Source organism: Syngnathus typhle, linkage group LG6 (assembly GCF_033458585.1).
Source record: "Syngnathus typhle isolate RoL2023-S1 ecotype Sweden linkage group LG6, RoL_Styp_1.0, whole genome shotgun sequence".
NCBI classification, from domain to species: Eukaryota; Metazoa; Chordata; class Actinopteri; order Syngnathiformes; family Syngnathidae; genus Syngnathus; species Syngnathus typhle.
In genome coordinates this window covers 12167036-12189999 of record NC_083743.1, presented here as the reverse complement: position 1 = coordinate 12189999, position 22964 = coordinate 12167036, and the positions used below count along the sequence as shown (strand labels likewise).

At 40.6% G+C, this 22964-nt stretch overlaps 3 protein-coding genes across 9 annotated transcripts; 1 reads left to right on the top strand and 2 right to left on the bottom strand.

Moving 5' to 3' along the window:
• Window positions 1–183: 183 nt before the first annotated feature.
• Window positions 184–7695, bottom strand: rps6kb1b (ribosomal protein S6 kinase b, polypeptide 1b). The gene is made up of 15 exons (XM_061281373.1): window positions 7516–7695; window positions 6323–6366; window positions 6125–6245; window positions 5964–6032; window positions 4970–5117; window positions 4175–4232; window positions 3964–4064; window positions 3428–3518; window positions 3219–3309; window positions 3005–3112; window positions 2859–2921; window positions 2331–2408; window positions 1497–1604; window positions 1298–1410; window positions 184–926 (listed from the first exon to the last, which is right to left on the bottom strand). Exons 1-15 carry the CDS (start codon window positions 7582–7584, stop codon window positions 671–673), a joined length of 1518 nt encoding a protein of 505 aa, XP_061137357.1. The 5' UTR covers window positions 7585–7695; the 3' UTR covers window positions 184–670.
• Window positions 7696–8404: 709 nt separating this feature from the next.
• tubd1 (tubulin, delta 1) lies at window positions 8405–12130 on the top strand. 2 transcript variants are annotated; one of them, XM_061281160.1, is made up of 8 exons: window positions 8405–8679; window positions 8809–8956; window positions 9344–9560; window positions 9622–9853; window positions 9998–10162; window positions 10582–10710; window positions 10792–10975; window positions 11096–12130. In XM_061281160.1, the coding sequence occupies exons 1-8, from the start codon at window positions 8529–8531 to the stop codon at window positions 11208–11210; spliced, it is 1341 nt and encodes a 446-aa protein (XP_061137144.1). In that variant the 5' UTR covers window positions 8405–8528; the 3' UTR covers window positions 11211–12130. The 2 variants fall into 2 exon arrangements, with proteins under 2 accessions (XP_061137144.1, XP_061137143.1); XM_061281159.1 differs by having other exon boundaries at window positions 10582–10975.
• vmp1 (vacuole membrane protein 1) lies at window positions 11788–21313 on the bottom strand. Of its 6 annotated transcripts, none has more exons than XM_061281161.1 (12): window positions 21263–21313; window positions 20680–20782; window positions 20330–20462; window positions 20042–20132; window positions 19611–19721; window positions 17366–17533; window positions 17039–17170; window positions 15753–15833; window positions 15549–15665; window positions 14770–14831; window positions 13177–13276; window positions 11788–12667 (listed from the first exon to the last, which is right to left on the bottom strand). In XM_061281161.1, the coding sequence occupies exons 2-12, from the start codon at window positions 20756–20758 to the stop codon at window positions 12524–12526; spliced, it is 1218 nt and encodes a 405-aa protein (XP_061137145.1). In that variant the 5' UTR covers window positions 20759–20782; window positions 21263–21313; the 3' UTR covers window positions 11788–12523. The 6 variants fall into 6 exon arrangements, with proteins under 6 accessions (XP_061137145.1, XP_061137149.1, XP_061137146.1 ...); XM_061281165.1 differs by having other exon boundaries at window positions 20692–20782; window positions 21263–21297; XM_061281162.1 differs by having other exon boundaries at window positions 21146–21283.
• Window positions 21314–22964: the final 1651 nt, after the last annotated feature.

The window sequence follows — 22964 nt, the reverse complement described above, 5'->3', positions numbered from 1 at the left end:
ATGCTTATTCGTGTTATGTTAAATGACAATAATGCAATCAGACATCCTAAGTGGGGGGCAGATAATTTTGTATGGGTCTCCAAGCACATCGAACCCGTAATGCCCCTCCTTCCAAATGGCAAAAAGTCCAAACATAATTGATATGTTTCATTTAGGCTCTTATTCATAATTGATGCATAGCACAATATTAGATGAAAGCTACAGCCACCACTAATAGACCTAATTGCATCTTTTTTTTTTTTTCCACAGAATCGAGAATCATTTGCTGTCTCTCAGCAACATGAGCAACTTCAATGGCATTCACTAAATCAGCATAAAGCACTTGGATGTCTTCTTGTACAGCAGATTGCTCTTTTTGCTAAAAAATATCTCTTGCTGGAGCTCCTCCGAATGTCTTCGGTCCTTCCTAGCACCAGCTCAGTAAGATGTGGGAGGGGATCAAAACCAGAAATGTGGCGACGACAATGCAAGATGGTAACACTGATGTATGAACCGAGGCACACTGGCTACCCGGATCAGCATTCCACCGCCAGGCTGACAGCACATGTAGTGTGTGGATGGGCAAGATTTGATTGAAATTGTCTCTAGCATCCGTACGTTTTTGCTTTGCTTCTTAAAAATATCAACAAAAAGAAAAAAAAGTCAAGAAATAAATTGGAGGGGAGTTGGGTCATAGGTTCATACGTAAATGCTCGGGCCTTTTGGCCATCACAGGGTATGCTTGATGCTTCATCTGAGCCAGGTTGACCCCGGCAGGTTGACGAATTGGAAGAGGGGCCGAGGCTTCCGAGTTGGTGGTCACATCCATCTGCTCTGGAGTGGAGACTTCCATAGCCTGGTCCTGAGAAGACTGGAGGAGAGTTGGTCCTCCGCTCGGGAGGAGGGAACTCCGTAGCCAGCAGTCCCCTCCTGAAAATTTGACTGGGCTGAAAGGATGGAAAGGGCATGACGAAATGCTAAGTTTAGACCATGTAGACATTCAACTGGCAATTCACAATTATTGACATGACAAATAATGTGAATCTACATTTTCTTAAATAAAAATTAAAAAAATACTATTTTAATATTGGTTCTCAAATGGGGGGGTTTAACATATACCTTTTAGCAGTGCAAATTGATGTCATAACAGTTGCAGACTTTATTAACTGAATGTAGTCTCGATAATCTAATGAGATCCACTATGTATCAAAACTCTGCTTTTACAAAGATGACAATGATTAGTTCTGTACGTCAGTCAGTTTTTTCTTTTTTACTCATTGACCACATTATGATAGATGACAACATCAAGCTGTTTTACCTGAGAGGCGTTCTAGGGCTGCCAATGAATCGCCGAGGCGAACGGATTTTTGGCTCAAAGGAGAATTTCTCTTTGATATTTTCCAGGACTGAAGGAGCCACATAGGTGAAGCCCTGTGTGAACGTATGCGGCACATTAAAGGGAAGCACAGCGAGTCTTTTCTGGTCAAAAAAACAGAGTCCAAATGAGCTGAAGTTACCAAGAAAGCTTGATTAGCACTTTCACTCAACGTCGAGTCATCAGGGCTATCGACCGGCGTCTGACTGGTGAATTTAGAATCAAACTGACTCACATCTTCAGCTGATTGCTGCAAAGTCAGAGGGAAATGCATCATAAATAAAAACATTCAGAGAAACACATTGGCATCTTGATTTTTGAGTCCCCCAAATAATTTGTTCTACTTTGTATTACAAGCCAAAATCTGAATTACAAGCAAGCTTTGGATATGTCATGGCTCGGAAAAAAATTAAGATGATGCATTTTCAGATTTTCAGTTCATTGAACAGGACGAGCAGTCAAGCACCTAAATACTAGGGGTGTAAATCGCGGGTTTTGTCACGATACTATATCATATCGATACACAGAAGCACGATACGATATTTGCCGATATCTTAAAGCCTGCTGTGATTCATTCACGATATAGTGCTCTACGATCGATATAGAACAATATCCTGATTTATAACAATTCATACCCAAAATCAACAAGGTACTGCAAACTCTTTATTTAGGAAATTACAAAGTGCTTCCAAACGAATGACTCGAAGCCCAAAGGGGAGCGAATTCCCTCGACTTCTTGGACACTAGCCATAGCACCAGCCCAGGAGCCGCGTAGTTGTCGGCTCCCCTTTCACTATATCGTGAATGAATCACAGCAGGCTTTACGATATGGGCAAATATCGTATCGTGGTTCTTTGTATCGATATGATATCGTACTGTGACAAAACCCGCGATTTACACCCCTAATGGTAAACAACAAACTGATCCTGCATAAGTAAAACGAATCCAGTCAAAACCACGTGGCCCCCCTACTCACCAAGAAAGGTTTGAAAGGAGGCTCGACTTTTCGAGCCAGCAAATGTTCCCAGTTGATGTGTCGGAAGAAGAGATGTGCCTGTGGGACATGATGACGGTTAATTGATGCCGTAGTAGAGACAGAATTCATTTGCCTGTTCCTTTAATGCAGAACGCACTGAATTGGGAGAACTTGCTAGTGCAGGTTCCTACATTCATGGGGAGGGCATAACAAAAGTTGTCTTGCAGATGTGCCTCACGTGCTAATTATTGACCCAAAAAAAAAAAACCTCAACACTTAAGTTGAACATGAAATCAATGAACTCCCGGAGACAAATGATCACACGTACAGCAGACCAAACTTTCTCTTCACACGTTCTTAACAGCCCTTGTTAGGAACGCTCTGTCTTTTCACATGTCGCCTGAAGTCGAATGCCGGCTGAGCCGAGCTCTAGTGAGGTATGTCAAGGCCTCGCAAGATTTCCTTAATGCTGACATGTCGCACGATTCACAGAAGTTGCACCTCTTCTAATATAAAATGGATGCTCACCTGCACCTCCTTGGCATCATCGGCGCCTGCTCCCAACCGCGATGAGGCGTTTCTCTTAAGCAACTGCACGCACATTTGACGTCATTAGAAAAGCATATTCAAACTTTGCAGAAACATGTTGAGGTAAAAAAAATAAAAAACGCTACCCGTTTCAGGAGGTCTCTGGCTTCCTGTGTGAGGTAGGGTGGCAGGCTAAGCTTGCACTTCAAGATTTTGTCGATGGTCTTCTTGCGGTTTTCGCCAGTGAATGGCGGCTATAGACAGAGGTGAAAAAGAACTGTTCATTCACCGTGGGACTCGTTCTACATAAGGATTTGGAAATGCGGGCAAGAAAAAGGCAATTTTGTGAGCCACACTGACCGCGCCGGTGAGCATGTCATACATCAGGGCGCCCAGACTCCACCAGTCTACGGCTCGATTATGTCCGCTTCGCATTAATATCTCCGGGGCCCTGTACCAATAAGAAGGCATGTCTCATTCAAAAAGCAGAAAAGAATTTGTGGGCGATCCAAAAGTAAAATTGTGCATACATATGTATATTTGTGTTAGGCGGGGGCGGAGTTACTTACATGTATTCGATAGTACCACAGAAAGTGTGAGTGACTGTACCGTCGTGAATCGACTCTTTGCACAGTCCGAAATCTGTTAACTTGACATGGCCTGGAAGGAACACACATGCATGCACACACATACATATGTAGGTTTAGATTTCACATCTAATTTGTTCAAGCTCTTTCAGTTATATGGTGAACCCCCAAATATTTGCAATTTGGTTTTTGCAAATCCACTTTCTTTAACGGTCTTCACCGAAAGCCTTTTATTTTGTTGTATACTGCGTAACGTCAATTAAGATTTTAAGTTCAATTCTATTCTGCCTTCTGCTCAAGACATATATAAAAAAAACATTACTTTGGCGCTACCTTGTGAAATCTGGCTGTTATTGTTGGATGCATAAGATAATTATCGCAGTATTCATACACTTTTATTTGGTGCCATGCGATTTTTCTTAAAATGGGTTCCTTGGCTCGGTGAAGGATGGGAAGCACTGATCTAGTGGTTGGTGTCGCACGGTTTTGTGAACCAATATCTCAACACTCTCACGCACCTTGATTGTTCAGCATGATGTTCTCAGGCTTCAGGTCTCTGTAGATGATGCCCTTCTGGTGCAGGTGACCCAGAGCCATCGAAATCTCAGCTAGGTAAAAACTACAAGGAAAGACAATAACCTTATTCGCACTATTCACATTTCAAGCCTTAAATAAATGACCTCACAGAACATAACCCCCCCCCCCCTGAATTTTCTAAAATCTTCTCACCAAGCTGTGTCTTCCATGAAAATTCCCTCCCTCTCCAGCTGCATGAAGAGTTCTCCTCCTGCAAGGAAAAACACAGCGACATGAGTGAATGCACACGTCACCTGGTAGCCCTGGACTCCTTTGTAGATAAGCACAGCTTCGTGTTTTCCCACCACAAATTTTAGACCGCGTCAACACAAGACAGTACAACGATTGCGACCCAGCGTATAATGGAGGTGAAAACTTGACATTTAAACGTCCTTAAAGTAGTATAATGCATCATCATGGTCCTCATTTGAGTCACGCAGGTGAGCTGGCACCAATTCCAGCTGACTTTGGGCAATTTTCAATTGGAAATATGCCACTCAAGTGAGAGATGCATGGCGGTCGCAAATTCCGCAAGACATCATACGTAATACATAACAAGTGAGACAAGCGGATTTCATTCATAGTAGACTAGCCTGTTCAGCAGGGATATTCAATTACGTGCTTTGTTTTTCAATATTCAAATTGTTGAAATCTATTTTTAAACTTGTGAAAGAAAACTCACACCCAGCGGCAAAAGGGCATTTTACTACGTTTGTAGTTCAAGTCAAGTGTGTTAGGACACTGTTGTAACGTCAACCAGTAAGTTGTTTTGACGCTTCTATGCTAGTTAACTAAAAACCAAAGTTGATATCTTAAAACCTGCATGGATATTAGGTTTTATAACGGTATTCGAATCCGAACAAACTGCAGGTGGATGAACATCCTGAAAATGATTGTGTTCTTACGCTCCTATATTTGTGTGTCAGGTGTGCACATTGTAGCACTGACCACTCAGGTACTCCAGGATGAGGTACAGCTTCCCGCCTGTCTGAAAGGCGTAGATGAGATCAACAATGAAAGGGTGCTTCACCTCCTCCAGGATGTTCCTCTCCGCCTTGGTGTGGGCTGTGTCCTTGGCATTGCGTACAATCATTGCCTGTCACAGACCCAACCACGATAAAAACAAAACATGAAGTTGTTATGAGACCCAATAAAACCGTTTGCTCACTTAACTGGAAAAGTGGGAGGTGTGAGCCGAGCTGAGTCATTGATCCACCTCCACATCGATAGTGACATTTGTTAATAATTGCTAACATGGCAGATTCAAATTTTTTTGAGTAAATAATCACAGAGACATATTTGACAAATCCTCACTGAAAAAGTCATTAAAGGAGTATGTACTGAAACAACATATCATAGGGTGTGAGTAAAAGAGCATTTCATTGTTGAGGCCGTCACAATACATGACTGGCCGGGAAAGATAAGATTCTCGAAGTCTCTCACGACACAGTGGTTGGGAATTACCAACTTGGGCCTGGCACACAGGCGGATTTTTCCAATTTTAAAATTCAAAAGAAATAATAAAGTCTCAACACGTAACACCACAAGAAAAAAAAATGATTTGCAACTTCACGAATACGGTCTTCAACAAGTCACTGGGGTTGTTGGGGCCAATCAAGGGGAAAACAAGCCGAATCATCTGAGGCAAGCGCGCTGACGGTGCCAAGGCTGCAGCACAGCAGCACACATGGCAAACTTCCAAACTGGCCCCGATTTTTTTGAACACTACAACCACTGGCCTCAAGGACACACAAGCAGTGGAACCTCAAAAGCTAAAAGCCTTCAATATTGATGTTGAAGTCGCAAAGCTTCGCATTTCAATCGGTCACAATCCATGACATCATACAAGCCATCAAAAAATTGCTTGAAACTTCTGTTCGCCTGCGCGTGCATGGCTTGCTTTGTGTTGGAATATTTATAGATTTAGGATACAAAAAAATACCTTTTTTAAGACTTTCATGGCAAATATTTTGCCTGAAGCGGCTCCGACGACTTTTCGAACTTGAAATACCTGCAAAATAGGGGGAATGTTATTTATGAGCTTGTCAAAAGAAAAGATGAAAAATCAAATAGGGCGAGGCTTTGTGCCTCTTCAACACATACCTTTCCATAACCGCCTTTACCCAGAACTCTTAGCAGTTCAAAACACTCTGGTCTAATATTTTCCGTCCCCTGATTGACATTATCTTCTGATATCTCTATCTTCTCGCAACCTTCCATGTTACTGCAAAGAGACATCCAATACAGAAAAACATGTTGTGGTCATACAAACTCTGGTGAACAACGAAACTCAATACTTACAATTCAAATCCGCTGCACTGGTCCATGATGTCATTGATTTGTGCCTGGAAGAAAGAGCAGATGCTGAAGAAAATAGCAAGGTGGAAAATAAAACAATGCCTTTTTACCTATGCATTAACGTCAAGATATTTCTTATTTTATTTCCGGATAGCATTTCTGCTAACAGGCTCATTAACATTTATGGAAACAATCCAGTTTATAAAAACGTAACAACACAGTAGTAAAAGGTGGGTGGATATGTCACAATTTGGTGTATCTAATATTTTTTTATAAATCTATACTATTTGTCAGTCCACATGTGTAGGTTTAAATTACAATTTTTTACCAATATTAAGTGTTAAAAACGGCTTGTGCTCTTTGATGCTGTGATGTTAAAAGAGGAACATAAAAGAAGAGCAACATGCGGTTTTGGGAGGGTCTCCTGCAAAGTGATGATTTGAAGCCAGCTATATGCTTTTACTATATTACACTAAGTGAGGTTTGTCTATTTAAAGTGAAAGTGCTTCTCTTCATGATAAAAATGAGCTGTTGCGGTGCATCACTGTTTCCTGAACATCAACGTGATGCAAGACGTTTAGCAATGGTCTACATTTAAACACTCATTTGCTTTCAAAAACAAAACAAAAACTCATCTGAAATCTAAGCTTGATTTGAATTCACATTAGTTTGTGATCATACTATGAAATTCCTTTAACAGCAGGCAGTTGTGTTGTCCTAGGGAAATGTCTGCATACAAGCAACAGTAGTGTGGAGTGCATTTGGGCAGATTCCCGCACTACAAGTAAGAACTCCACACAGAGCCACTCTGTTACAGTACTGCCAAAATAAACTGTTGCACACTGAGACACATTTATCACTACTGCCCAGTAGCCAAGTAAGGCTGCGCTTGCACAACTCCAAAATGACAGCGATGGCATTTTAACGTAACAGCGTCGCAGTTCCACTAGCAGCTATTAAGCAGAATCCAAGTCAACTAATTTGGCTGCTCTGAAAGATGTGCGGGGTTGAAAGTGGCGCGCGTGTTAGCTTGCGCTAACGCTACCCGTGAGGAGGCCCGGGAACTCCGGCTGCGGGAGGAGGCCTGCGGTGGTTGGCAGGCGAGCAGGCAGAAAAGCGGCTAACAGCTAGCTCGCTAGCATTAAGAGTTTCTGTTGTGACAAGCCAAGCGGCTCCGCTCAGAAGCTTTAAAGTACCTCGTCAGTCTCATCATCGGAGACATTTTGCTCCGGCTGGTCCAAATCAATGTCAAACACTCCGGCCATGGCAGCGCTTCGGTTCGCTCTGTCACAGACCGCAAGAATTACGTCCCCCACCTCATGGACAAACACACACCGCCGCCATGACCGGCTACTACACCGAGCATGCGCAGTGCTGTGCACAACCAAAGGGGCGGTGGGCGGTAACCTTTTTTCCGTTCTTTTTGTTTGTTTGTTTGTTTTCATTTTGTCACAAAACAATGAACTCTGAGTCAAAAGTCCCCGCCTCGCCGACCCAAATCATTTGTTTAGGATCTAAACGTGGTGGCTACACATCGGAATTATTTTTTTTATTGTGCATATAAATGTACCCGTAAATGATCGAGCTTGTAGTTTGTAAATATACTCCAAGGCCAAAGTAAAAATGGGAGATTTATATTTACAAGAAAAGAAAATCTTATATTTTGCAAGAAGAAATTAGTCTATTTCCTAGATCAAGATATTAAATGTATTCACGTAATATTACACCCCCTAGAAAAAATATGATCTTATTTTCCTCAAATTAAATCTCTATCCAAAACTTTCTGTATACAAGTACATAGCAGATCTATGATTATGATGATGAAATGTAAAAGTAGGCAACGATTTAAAAATGTTATACTTACTGCTTTGTGCATGACCCCCCCCCCCCCCCCCCCCCAACAATTGTATCATAGACTGCTGTATGTGTATCACTTGCAAGCGTTAATAGATACTAGATAATTTCATTTCTCTCACCAAATGAATAAAATCTTTGCAAAGGCTGAATTTCTCAATGGCGTCTTTGATTGACCTACTTTGCATTTAGTTTGAAAGTACAACTTTTACGTGACGGAAATTCCGCTGTCGCAGTGGCGGCAACCGTGAAACACATCTCCGCCGTCGCTTCCAAATCTAAACATGACCAACTGTAGTTGTTATCAGTAGCCAATTGCCTCCATGTAAAAATAGACATCTTATATTGATAAAATATGTCAGTGGTTACGGTTCAGTTGGGTCAGTGCGGCAATCAAGTAGGTCTGGAGTTGTTTGATACCCTTTACAATGACGTTCAAGCATGTCAGAAGAAAACATACGCTGCTGCCAGCTGTGAACGCTTTTTCTACCAAACCGAGGATGCAGGTAACACGTCTCCTATTGCGTGTCATTTTAAAGGAGATTTTTAGTTTCAAATATTGCATTTTAAATACTGTATATTATTTGTGACAACAGCCACCGAATGATACTTTTTTATTTCCATCCTTGATTTAGATCTTGTTGCCAGGGCAGTGCTGATTGACATGGAGCCAAAGGTCATCAATCAGAATTTCAGCAAGACTGCCAAATCTGGCAAGTGGAAGTATGACGATGCATCAAGCTTCAACCAGTGGCAGGGGAGTGGGAACAACTGGGCCAATGGGTGAATTGGCCACATTTTATGATTTATGTCAAAAGTGTAATTGTAAATTACAACTAGTTAACTAGCATATTTTTTTATAAGAAAAAAAAAAGGTGGGTGTTGGCACGGGTTGCATAGTGTCCTAGCATAAGTAGGTTTTGAATCCGAACAATGGCTTTTCTGCTTTCCTCCCACATTCCAACCATAATTGACAACTCATCCAAATGTGATCCGCATAATGAAGAGGACTGTTTAAATATCGATTGTAGTTGAATTAGGACATTTCTTGCAGCTGTGATTTTTTTAAATTGTAAGAAATAAATGCATATTTTTTAAATCATGTACTCTTAAATATAAAAACAAATCTTCAGTGATATTATGCATGACTAGCTCAAAACTTGCCTCCAGGTTTTACATCCAGGGCCCGCGTCACAGAGCAGCGATGGAAGATATCTTGCGACGTGAGGCGGAGCGCTGTGATGGACTGCGTGGTTTCTTGGCCATGATGAGTGTGGCGGGTGGGACGGGTTCTGGAGTGGGCACCTACGTCACTCAATGTCTGCGGGACGTCTACCCCAAATCCTTCATTGTCAACCACCTAACCTGGCCGTACGGCACAGGCGAGGTATGAAGACTTGGTATGAAGATGTGCTGTTAAAAAGGAATAACCGCTGTGTGGCTTTCAGGTGATTGTCCAGAACTACAACTCGGTATTGACACTGGGTCGCCTGTACCAGCTGTCGGATGGCCTCCTGGTGCACGAGAATGACACGGTGCACAGGATTTGCAGTCAGCTGCTCCATATTAAAGACATCTCCATTGCTGATATCAACATGGTGATCGCTCATCAGCTGGGCACCATCCTTCAGCCTGCGCTCACTGCTGACTCCAACGGAGTCTACAGCAGGAATCCTCTTGGTGAGAGACACACTGCATGATTGATTTGCATTTCCAAGACTTAACACATGACAGTGAACTCGCACATCTCGGTGCCATGGAACTGTGATGAAGTGAGTTGAAGATTTTTATTCATACAGTAGTGGATCTCTGCTTTGCCCTCAGGTGAACTTGTGAGCGCCCTGGCGTGCCACCCAGAGTACAAGCTGCTCAGTGTGAGCACCATACCACAGATGCCGAGTTCCTCCATAGCATTCACCAATTTCAGATGGCCAGCTCTGATCAAACACCTGCGCCAAATGCTCATCTCCAACACCAAGATGGAGGAAGGCAAGTGTAGCCAAAAAAGGGTTCTATTAATTGTCAAGGCCAATTGACAGTTCAGTCTGTAAAATGCATGAATTGTTTCGGGGGCGGGGTGGGGTCGCAACGGAATTTCATTTTCATGAATTTACATGCTCAATATGAATACAGCACAACTCAATTTATTAAGTTTCCTTTAACAATTTGTTCGATGAAAAAACAGTCCTATGAATGTTGCAAATGAGACTCGTCACTCAAAAATATGTATACTTACTCCTGAATAAATGAATTGAAAAAGTTATTGTAGTGATTGGAGCAGCAGTAGCTCATCTCTAAGGACTTTGTAACTGGAGTGTCAGTCCTACAAGAACTATTTCCCATTTTAGCATTATTCTGACATTATTAACACATTTGTCAGAAGCTAATGTGATATAATACGTTGGCAGGTATAAACTGGCATGTACGTCCATTGACTGTCTCAGAGCGGACCAGAACTCTGACTGGATCCAGTGTCAACACTTCCTTGGCCAATCTGCTCATACTGAGAGGCAAAGACGTGTTCAGTGCAGAGACAGGTTGGACAGATCAGTTCAACATGTACACGTTTCACACCTCTGTTCAAAGTACTAACGTGAACCTAAACCCCACGACACTAGGTAACTTTGCCAATGCAGCCCTTTACAGCTCGTGGCTCTCGCCGAAAGACGCTTTCAACGTTTGGAAATGTCCAGTGTCGTTTAATAAGTACGAAAAAACGGCTACGTTGGTCAGCAACAGTCAAGCTCTGATCGAACCATTGGACAACATAGTGAGAAAAGCTTGGAGTATGTTTGCTGCAAGGTGGGTTTAGTTATTCCTCATATGGTTAGATAAAAAATAAAATATTATAGAGTATCAAATATGACCATTCTTGTCATGTTTTTTTGTGGTAGTTATTGTAGTGCTATTTTTTTGTTACAGGGCCTACATCCATCAGTACACAAAGTTTGGAATCTCAGAAGAAGATTTCCTTGAAAGCTTTGCTTTTGTAGAGCAAATCCTTTCCAGCTACAGTCAACTTGGCTGTAATGGATAAAACAGAATAGCCGCTGTGTTTTTACCTCAAGGACTCCAAAAACACATGAACAGTACATGCATGCTGTAAATACTGTACATAGGTTTTTTTATCTACAGGTCGAATGAATAATTTTGTTGCTCGAAGCACACGAAATACAACAGAATGCAATTTCAAAGGAATAACACTCACATAATGTCAATCGATTTATTGTGTAGTAATTCAAAATTTTTTAGCATGGGTTATATTAAAGACAGTCAATTACTCCAAGTTCAGTACATACTACATAATAATTGAAAGGCAGTTGATGATGACCCACAACTTCAGTCAGCTTACAGACCACTGTTGCCACGTGAGACTTAACAGCCAACACCAGTCTGATAAGCTAGCTGAGAAGGTGGACACTTGATGGTCACTGGCAGGCTGAAACAAGAACTATGAAGAATAGGAGGCCAACATTGAACCACTGATACCAACCGTGACTTGGACGCAGCCATCTGTGGGAAGCGGTGGCAATTTGTTCACTTACCTCCAAGATGATCATTTCTTCAAGAGACATATACATTTCTAACAATAAGCAAAGCAATGAATCACGCAGTGTCGTTATTGAGTTTATATATGATCCAATCAAATGTCTAATTTTACATAACAGAATTAGAAATGGTTCTAGTTGCCTTAAAGTACAGTGTCACTGCAAACTGTCATTTGTTGGATTCAAGGTGTCTCCTGCCCATATAGTATTAGAATCCAAATACATAATGTCCATGATTAAGTTATCTACACAATGTGCAAACCAACAACACAATTTACATTGATATTGCTTTTTCCTTTTTTTTTGTTGGAGAACTGACAATTCCAGTAAATAAAGTCAAAAATATGAATATCCCAACCCTGAAAAGAGAGCAGTTATCCTGGCAGCACACCGCACACAAATCAACAACCATTCATACATTAATATTACAAAATTAAATAAAAAGTCAAGAACTACTGTCAAGGGAAGAAGTCAAGACTTTCCCATCTTTGCATAAGGCATCGCATCTGATAGGCAGTGCCTGTACACAGAAGACACCACCACCGAACACTTCACGTGTTGAAGTATGGAATCGTCGGAAAGTAAGACCATTAAATTAGCAGGATAACCGGGTGCTTTGCGCACACTGAGTGAGACGAGACAATTTACAAAAATGATGGAGACGGATGTTCAAACGCAGACACGCACATACCAAGGACACAGTCCGCTTTGGAGCGCACAGCCTTCTGAGCGTGGAGGGTGAAGTTTGGCGGCAAGTCATGAGCGGACACGGCTGCAGGTGCACAGTCTGTACCGCCTGGTGTCACTTGGTTTTCTCCACCAAGTGCCTTTGCTGCTGAAGCCGCTTGGCATAACTCTGAGCCATGGAGTTGACAATGGAGATGACAAAGTAGCAGACCATGACCAGCACCAGCTTCTCAAACAACCAGGAAAGCCAGTTGTCATCCTAGAAAGCAACAGTGACAGTAGATCAGTGATTACCACACCAGAATACTGCAAAATGAAAGGTTCATAATGATACAAAGTCAGCAAAGACAAATTAAAGCAAATCCAGAATATTGTGGTATTTTTAAGCGATCTTTGAGTTTTCACAGTTTAAAATACAGTGCTATACAAATAAGCTGGTCTTGCCTTGAAAAGTTGCTTCTCAGTAATAACAACTCAAACATTATGGAGCTCCTAAAAATTGAGGAATTGTGTCTCTATTATTACGTATATATCTAAACCTTTTATTGTACTTAAACGCCATTGTGATGACAGGCATAAAGGGGAAAATAAAATCATACAATGTAGCCTCACCCACATTGGTGTTAAAATCCTTTTGGACATAAGCATTTGAAGTAGTAAGTCAAGTGCCGAGCCATGTAACTATCACATCTAGGAATTAATCAGTAGCCAAAGATCTTCATGTCAGATGAAAGATAAATGTGTGCAAATGAAATAGTTTGTCCTTACCGATGACTTGCTTCCTTGGCCATGATGCAGCTTGTTCCTTTGTGCTTCCAGGTACTGGCTGAAGGGCTTCTGGAGTGACGGTCCTACTTTGGGTATAGACCTGGCAAAGGACAAATCAAAACAGAGCTAAGAATGACTATTTGTACTTACCCAGATATCTATAAAGGAACAAAAAGACTATCTATTCATTTTTAAACAAAGATCCCAAGAGCGGCCATCCTGCATGTGAGTCCAGTAGGAGGAGAGGCAACTGAAGCACTTGGTCCTCAGCCCTCCTTTTATACTCCTTAGCTCTCCTCAGGCTCTTGTGTCAGCCGCTTCAACCGGGAAGTGACTCGACATGATGTCATCACCCTTACCACCATCTGGGTGCAAAGACATCTAATCGAGGCATACTTGCATCCTTATTAGGCTGGGTATGCTATCTCTTCAGGTGACCGAGCAAAGCACAATGGGGCCCATGATTTATGTGCTTTAAAAGCAAATTATTTATTTCAAAAAAGTAATAATAAAAGTGGGTGAATCACTGAATATAGGATCAGTACAAAAGGTTACTGTCTAGACTCGACTAAGCAAAACTAGACACTTAACCGACATCAATGATGGCGGATTTCACTTAGACTGACTTGTTACCGCGTCATGTTATTATACTGTACAATAGGCCGTGCATCACAGCGAGTCAGCAGGATTCTATCAGAATGTCACTGATTTCGCAAAACAGAAGTGGGATCCCTATTCAGCCATCTACTGAGGTCTGAGTGTCATCAAAGTCCATCCATTCTTTGTGGGCATTGTAACAAGTTATTTATCGGGCGTAAGGTTCATTTGAGATGATTTGATGCTGTGGTGTTTGTTATACTATGCTGAGATTAGATCAGAAAATAACCAATAACATATGACCTAATCATGGCTTGACACCATACAGTTTTAACTTAGACAATATTGTTAACTGGGTTGATTTTGCACTATTCTTTTTAAGCAATATTGTTTACAACTAGACTCCAAATGCAGATGACTTGGATATTACATTTGATGTCCAAAACACACAAAATAAATTAGCTATAAGATAGCTATTGTGGCAGACGGTTTTAATTATTTAAGTCGAGGTTCAAGTTTCCCCACACTGCTAGGGAATATTGTTGAACTCTGTGAGTCATATCAGCATGTCTGAATGGGACCTCACATGCCTGACCACCAATACTGCAGAGATGCAAATGTCTGGCGGGAAATGCGGACACTCGTCCCCTCTTCCCCCTCCAGTGAGAGCAGTTACCATATTTTTGGGACTTTAAGTCACAATAATCAAAAATTCATCATGGGAAGAAAAAAAAACCCATGTTGCTCCTGAGTACAAGTTGTATTTTTGGGAGGAATTTGAACACACACACACAAAATCCATATTGCCTAATTGTGGATGCATTTGTTAGAAAATACAATAACCGTGTTTTAGATCTTATTTTACAATTAAACTCGCAACTTCTATGTAACAGAGGGCCATGGCTTTGCAACAACAATGGATCCAGGTTTCAGGATGACAGCACTCGAGAACCACTGAAGTCAAGCACCTGACTGACTCACATTAAAGGTACTTACCCAATGAGAGACACCATTTGTTCCACGATGTGCTTGCTGAAGGTGATGATAACAAACAGCTTCTGTTGACCAATACAACAAAATGCTGTAAAGCAGGAGAATACATATCGCGACACTGAACTTTTGTATGACATCAGACCAAGGCCAAAATTGACAACAGATCTACCGATGTTTACTCATTGCAAAATCTAAATGTGACAATAAGTTCCATTTCAAGCTGCCAGGAGCTTTTTGTGGTTTATAGTGTTAGTGGGGGGGCATACGGCAATATTCTTCTCCACTCATGAAAGTGATCAACATTTGAAAGTGTGACACATAGACCCCCTGGACAATTCTAGACAGGATATGACTTGTAATGTCCTCCAGGTTTAAAGCATACACACAGACAAATAAAGCCTCAAACCATTCTAGAAGGCTAAACTTTCTTCAATAATGTCCACTTTACATCCTCTTGAACCCCCTGCTGTGGGACAGGACCCTTTGTCAGAAATCTGTGATGGTGAGGTCACTGTCTGGTACCACCCAGGGATGGAAAGGTATAAACCTCACAAACGGAGTCAATCAAAGACTTGTCATTTGTGGAGAAGACTGAAAAATGATCTCTTTAATTGGCAAGCTTCTGGCTTCTTTTCTATCTGTTTTTACTGTTCTACATCCTTTATTCCTGTCTTAGTTTTTTATCCACTGTGGGTCATGATTACAGCACAATTAGTGTTTTATTTTGGTAGTAGTTGGCATCTACTTGCCAACATCTGACCAGGTTGAATGGAGGGACAAACCTGTATGTGCATCTTAATGATGGCTTTCCCAATGAGCGTGGCCCCAAAGAAGGTCCAAAAAGGAACCAGGAAGTGTCCACACGTGATTCCCGCCAAGTCAAAAAGTGGATTTGGGATCTAAAAGGACAGATATCAAATGGTTTGAAAATTGTCCCCTACAAAATGGTAGAAAAATACAAAAGCATTAACACAAATCTTTCCTACCGAAGCACAAGCCAAGATCCCAAAGAATCCCACTTTCTGCACCATGTGTTGGACTCCCATTTTTGCTCTGGTGACAAAATCCTGAAAGAGGAAAGACAAAATTGTACAAAACTAAGTTACAACATTGCTGTAACCAGATGTGTTCAATTCTCCTTGGGTGTGCCACTCTTCATAATAACGTATAATAAACGGCAATTTAAAAACGGTATGCTGATTCAGGACAAATGTAATAAACACTAAATCTTTTATTCAACTTCACAATATCAATGCGAGTAAAATAGGGTGATTTAACCATTTGCTTTTTTATTTTTTATTTTGTGTATGGCTATGCAAAAAATATTAGTTTCAGTTGGAATAATGCTAAAGTAATAAAATTTAATATACATGTCGTATTTGTGTATAACATTTCCATTTTACGACACAAAATAGAATACGTTTCAAAATACACAATATACACATTTATTTCTATAACTTATTAAATTCATTTCAAATTCTAATACCTGTCAAACATTTTTCTTTCCCTCCCTAACAACAGCGTCATATACAGTAGATATTAAATATGAAATATACATTCATAAGTAATTCCTCATTTATTAACCAAAGAATTCTAACTGAATTGATCTTTCATAACTAAATCAATCAAGGTCAATGTCCTCTCCACATTAAAAGTGATTGTATTGCATTGAATGTAAAACATATGAGAAAATGATGGTGGTATGTTATGATCATCATACAATACACAGAAGACAATCAAGTTTTCTTATGGTGGCAATCAAGTGTGATCTAATGAGGAGAGATGGGATGATGGCGATTGTGAAAATGTACTGTACACCAGGTTTCTCCAATTACCGTTCCGCTGAGTCAGCATCTGATCTCAGCAGTGTCCAGTCATGTGAACCTGCTTCCTGACAGAGCTGTCTGTCATTCAAATTAGAGACCCGTGAAAAGAGAGGGGAGGGCGGGAGAAATGCAGACAGCACAAAGCCCGGAGGATGATTAAAGGGGGAGCAGTGCTTAGGGTGACTCACGCGCACACACAAGGATTTACTGGAAGCGTAAAGAGGGAGGGGCTTCACTGAAGTCACGTGGCAGTATAGGACCAATGACTGGACAGTTGTTTCATGGGCAGTTGGCATTATGAGGACTACCCGTTTTGATAGAGAAGCTGCATATGTGTTGTGCATAATATGTAGGTAAAAGAGGAAATTGTGGTTATGATAAATCCATATTCACAGTGGCTATAAAAAGCCTACACCTCACTAACAACGCCTGTGTGCAACGCTGACCTGTGCGTTCTCAGCCTGCTCCAGCATCTCCTCAAACTCCTCATATTCTTCATCTTCAGGGTCAGCCCCAGATTGACGTGCTGCTCTGGCCATGAAGTATGGCGGCAGTTCTCCGATGGCAGTGCCTGCACCCTAAAAAGACCCATGAGACATAAACTGCAGCTTTCTGAGGAACACACACTTGAGATTTTGGTAAGAACAAGGTTGACCGTATTTGTGCTCCGGTAGAAATGCTGGCCTAAATGCCTGCGGTCAATTCTGTGTGACCTGCTCCTGGCACTAAGCAACACTTTTTTTATCCCAATATTAAAACCAACATCCACTTACCCACATGCAGGCTTCCAGGCGGACCTTCGACATGATCGAGAAGAGGGAGATACTTCCCTCAGCCCCTGCAAGTTGAGGACACACAATCTGGTCTGGGTATGGAGGCTCTGGGAAATCTGTTGAGCTGCACTCATAGGCTGCCAGTGTCACTGATGCTATATGAGGGCCCTTAGAGAAACAAAAAAAGAAACACATTCAATCTACTACTGGATGTTACCTTGTAGCTTACGGGACAGAATGAACAATGCAAGGGAAGTACTGGAGCGTTAAAGTTGTGTGCTGGCTTTGCTAAGTTTATTTTGAAAAATACGATGCAAACATCAAACTATTTATTATATATTATGGGCATTTATGGTTGAAATGCTTTGGAACTTTTTTTTGTTTTTTAAAGTCATGTTTTTGGACCGGTGCAATAATTCTTCAATCATATATACAGCACACCCATACAATACAAAATTGTTGAACGCAAGGAGTATCACCTCCCCGAAGCTCGAGACAGACAGTGGCTGAGTCACAAAGTGTAGTCTGCCATGTCATCTTAAATGTCTGAAAAGATGCGTTGTTGGGCTTCACCACCTGGCCCCAATAAGAATGGGCCCACCTGTAGCCACACCACAGCGACTCCATTATGCCGCCTTCAAGGGAGAGAAGCAACTCTGACACAAGACGGACAGCGTACGATTACAGAGTGACGACGGCAACCTGTCCTGCAATCTGAAGCTGCGCCATTGTTGTCACACAAGAAAAAATTCAAACAAACAATACAGCCGTTGATAGTGTTTATGTATTTCAAATAAATCCGTAGTAACGTCCAAAATTGAAGACTGTGATTCAAAATAAGAGAATCATCTGATTAAATCCCCTTTCCATGAATAAAATGATGCCATCATTGTCTTTGGGGGATTACACTGGTGGTGAGAAAATGCTCTCCACCACCCCCATCCACCAAATAAAATCACTCTCAGGCCCAGTAGCAACACCCCAACAAAATTATTTACAAACATATCCCTCCATTAAAACAGTACTTTTGACAACCTTCACTGCCACCAATAATATAATAAAACAATATAATTGTTAATGGAGGCCACGTTTCATACTGGCGGTCAAACCTCCCTCACACACACCTACAGATGGGCGAGCAGATTAGGTCACCTTCTCCACATGAATCACACGGCCACTAACAAAGACATTTTCAGATCTCATTGTGTGCTTTGTAAGCTAGAAACTGTGTGAAACAACTAAAGGAAAAAATAAGGGGATGGAAATAGCTGAATCATGTGCCCAGTGTAAGCACATATTACCAAGCCAATTTATAGCCTCCCCATCTGCTTGCATCTCTGGATTCCTCATCTTTCCCAAAAACCACACACATACACACACAAAAAAACCCACCACTTTAAAGTTATGCGCGGTCATTCAGCAACTGCTTGTTGAAGGACATGCTATTTTGCTGGGGTAAACAATGAGTACAGAATATGAAAATCAAGGTCAAATTAGAAGTGAAGCAGAAATCTGAGGAGCCAACCTAAATATTTTGTAGGGATATAAAAAGTACCCAGTCGCTATCCAAGGAAAACGATGGATAAAAAGACATTCATTGGGAGACAAATGTGCTTCATGACAGCATCAAAAGTCACCAGAATATACTAGTAGTATCATAACTAAGACTAAATACTGGAACATTTTTATACTTCTGGGAAATGTTGAAAGCGCTTTGTTGCATCCAATGATGCACTGCAAGACAAAGCAATAAGGCTTCTCAGAACTGTATTTCAAGAAACGATTCTCGCTCTAACTTGATGGGTCGAAGCTTTCTGCAAAGCAGGTTTCAGTGATTCATCCATATTTCAAAGAATGGAAAATGTTTTTGGGCTGATCAGACTTCCATGAAAGGCTAAATGAATGACAAAAGTGAACCAAATTGCAAAACTTGAGAGCTGTTTTGTATGTCTAGATGTCCATTCGCAGTGTTTCTCGAAACAAATGTCAGACAAACACCAAATTGAGGAAAAACTTCCCGCTTTCCATTATCGAATAGGGCCTATATTTAATCGGTATATCACACAGTGACGGTATTAGACCCAATCAACAACCTTAGCTGCTAGTGCTTGGAAAATCCGGGAAAATCAGCCATGAGTAGAGTGGCTGTTGTTCAACTGTATTTTTCCATGATGTTCAAACTTCAAAGTAAATCTTGCATTCATATTTGCAAGAGAAATACCATGCAACATAACTGGAATCTTACCAGATAAAGAAGGAAGGTGTGCAGACCAGTCCCAAGGCCAACAGAGGACAGAATACCTAAACCTACCCAGTACGCACACCAGAGGAATTTCTTCTCTAGGTACTGGACATACTGAAAAACAAAAAGAACAATCCTTCCATGATTTGGATTAGAAAAATGAATACCAATATCTTGACACACACTTCTTAAATAACACATTTCTTCAAATTATATTTAGGTTAGTATAAAAATGTGCAAAAACACTGCACCTATTAATGATTTAATCACAATATTTAACAACAACGATCTAAACATGTAGGAAATAAATAATCAAATGTGTCCAGTATTTGTGACTGTTTTAAAGTGTGACTTATCTGTAACCTTTAAACTGGTGATATAGGAATGGTGCTGATTATCTTTCACTCACACGCACAGACAAAACTCAACCTTACTTTTTGATGTGATCCTTCTATGGAGTAGGCGGCAGAGAAGAGACTACATAACACCAAAAATAAGAACACAATGCTTCGTCGTTGCCAAAGCCTGAGAAAGAGAACACAAACAAAAATTGGCCCATTTCAATTCTGTCTTTTGCGTTAGGTCATGGACTCTTGAATTTTACACAAGCGGGGGACAAAGTCAACAAACTGCCATTACATGGGTAAAAAGTCAAGTGTGTAAAAGATGATTTATTTAAAAAAAAAAAAAAAGAAGAAAAAGAAAAACCCAGAGCTTCTTACTTTATTGTCCACTCCTTTAGCTTAATTAAGGTCTCTAGGAGGAAGTAATGTAGTGTAATAACAGGCCTCCTCCATAACACAAGAGACAGGCGCTCTTCCTTATCTTTCTGTCGCCTCTCTCTCATAGTTGAATCTGCAAACAAACCACAATTCTGATGATCCAGACATTCTGTACTTGCATCTGCACCAATTGCTACATTATGGTCAATGCTGAATGCATACTGCATCTGATCCAATTCTGTTCTGTGACTTTTACAACCAAAAATCACGTGACAACAGCGGAGTTGTGTGACAACGATTAAACAAACTGAATTTCGCAATAATATGTCGGAATATTTCTAATAACCAACCTGTGGAGTTACCATTCTGTTTTTCTTTAGTTCCTGTGCGTCTTTGAGGTTTGTCACAACTGTCTCCATTGGCTGCCATGTCAGTCAATGTTACCTGGAAAGTCTGCGACAAGGAAAACAGAGGACACATTAGCATTACAAGTTGTTCGAGCAACCACAGTGTCAGTCGACTACTACGGCTCCTTGCCTTGACAGTTTAAGCGGTGTTCAAAAACATTCGATTGCAGTGTTTAAAACCACAAAAAAATGTATATTAGGAAAAGAAAACGAAAGTGCCACCACACTCTTTCGTCAACACTTGCCAGAAATAACCTTGCTAGTTAAGCTAGCCAGTGGCAGTGTTCATTATGGGACATGATTGCAACACACTTCTTCACCCCCCACTTGCTAACCGGTTAGCCAACCCGGTGAGAGTGGGACCTTTGAACGCTACAACCAAATATGCACTTGAGAGGTCAATACGAACCTCTTAATGGTGATATGAGAAACGCTCCTATGTTCCCGGTAGATATAGTTTTGGCCAAATCGCGTTATATATGGAGATAATCGAGTGGTACTTGTTCAAATGAAATGACAGCCATACCTATTTCCTGCCTTCTTCACCCGGAAACAAACGTGGGTCGTCAAAATAAAACCTAATGTGGTTGCTTGTGAACAGAAATATGTAATAAATATATTTTTAAAGAAAAACACAGAATTGTTGGTGGAATAATTATCAACAGTCAGTACTTAGTTTTCAATCGATCTTCTGGTTTTTGAGAAAAGTGCACTCGGCTTTTGTGCTTTTAATGTGAAAATTATATTGACACTAGCGACGATGCTTTGCGGCGCTCAATGAAAATAATTGCTCTTTATTTCATTTGCGGTGCTCAATGAAAATAGTTGCTTTTCATTTGTTGTAAATGGGTCTATGATGTCTTTGATGCAAGATTAACAAAGTACAATTTGAGATGTAAGGCCAGGGTGGACTTGTAAGCTTGAACGTTGGCTAAAGCAGGGGCGTTCAGAGGAGAGGTGAGGGTGGAGGTCCACATTGTTCGCAGGAGGGTCAATGATCGTCTACTGACAGTTTTTGTCTTGTTGAAAGGGCATCTACGTTTGATCAAGTGTGCATAAAACAAAAATTAAATACTAATGTCCATCTCAGTGAGTGTCCTCTTTAACTAGATCCTTTAACTATTTTTTAAATGAATACAACTACTGCTTAAACAGCATCATAATCACAAATAAGCGTGGTGATGGAAAAAAAAAAAAGTGCCATGTCAAATCTCAACTGCTGCAAATCAACAATACTGGTAAAAATAAAGCTTAATTGAGCAAAACAGATTGATTTCAATTGACAAGATGTAAGGTTAGGTTATACGAATGAACCAGATGGCTTGTTCTATTCCTGGACGTAACTCAAGTAGGTCATATTATAGCAGCCGTTTCCTGTTCCACTTTTAGTCATCGTAGTGAAGTGAAGAAAGGAACTTATCCACATCCAAGTCATGTGGGAAACAATTTATGAGGTTTTTCTTTTGCTACAGGATTGAAAACAGAGTGGGAATTAGATGAGAATTAAAAAAAAAAAATCATTTCCAAGGTTACATCAAACAGCCATTAATAACAACAGAAAAAGAACATGCAATTTTCGCCTGTCAGTCTTCTGATAAAAATAAATAAAAAATTCAAAACCATCGTAACAAACTAGTTATAGTGCCAACGTGTGGTATTTGGGTGACTGCTGGCACCAAAAGCAAAACCATATCCTTGTTTGTTTGTGGCCTTTTTGTTCTTGTCTTATTTTTTCATTTGCAAAGTCATAATTTTTTAACCTAATATTGTTTTAAGTCAGGATTTTACAGAGAACAGCCAGAATCTTCTGATGTGGTCTTGCACCACCTAGAGGCAGTCTATATTAGTGATGTGCATTCCAGTTCTTAAGTGAACTGAATTTTTAGAGTCAGTTCACAAACGATTCGTTAAAAAGAATCCCCTCCCCACACTGTTCTGTTAGCAAGTCATTCACAATAAAACACTCAAACAATAATTAAATAAAAGTTTATTAAAATAAAATAATAATAATAATAAACTTTCAAACCAGTAATGTAATGTGAAATTACAGTAGATATATTGGATAACAATATTTAGGCGTATATATGTTGTTTAAAAACTACTGTTCACGTTCACTCACGCCAGGAGACGCAACACGTTCACTTATTGATCCGTTAATGCTCAGCAAGTCAGCTCACTCACTGTCCCGTTTTCGAACGGGAAAGTCAGCACTTGTTCACTCACTGATC

Bases quoted from the DNA above. Each gene is read 5' to 3' on its own strand.
- rps6kb1b (XM_061281373.1), bottom strand. From the start codon at position 7,584: ATGGCCGGAGTGTTTGACATTGATTTGGACCAGCCGGAGCAAAATGTC. The intron at 3,519-3,963 runs GTGCGTGAGAGT...TGTTCCTTCCAG, and splicing joins CATCATGCTGAACAATCAAG to GCCATGTCAAGTTAACAGAT. The intron at 1,605-2,330 runs GTGAGTAGGGGG...CTGACTTTGCAG, and splicing joins CTCCTTTCAAACCTTTCTTG to CAATCAGCTGAAGATGTGAG.
- tubd1 (XM_061281159.1), top strand. From the start codon at position 8,529: ATGTCAGTGGTTACGGTTCAGTTGGGTCAGTGCGGCAATCAAGTAGGT. The intron at 10,163-10,581 runs GCAAGTGTAGCC...ATACGTTGGCAG, and splicing joins CAACACCAAGATGGAGGAAG to GTATAAACTGGCATGTACGT. The intron at 10,976-11,095 runs GTGGGTTTAGTT...TTTTTGTTACAG, and splicing joins TGGAGTATGTTTGCTGCAAG to GGCCTACATCCATCAGTACA.
- vmp1 (XM_061281161.1), bottom strand. From the start codon at position 20,758: ATGGCAGCCAATGGAGACAGTTGTGACAAACCTCAAAGACGCACAGGA. The intron at 20,133-20,329 runs GTAAGAAGCTCT...TCTCTTTCTCAG, and splicing joins CTAAAGGAGTGGACAATAAA to GCTTTGGCAACGACGAAGCA. The intron at 14,832-15,548 runs GTTTGTCCCTCC...ATTGGTCAACAG, and splicing joins TCATTAAGATGCACATACAG to AAGCTGTTTGTTATCATCAC.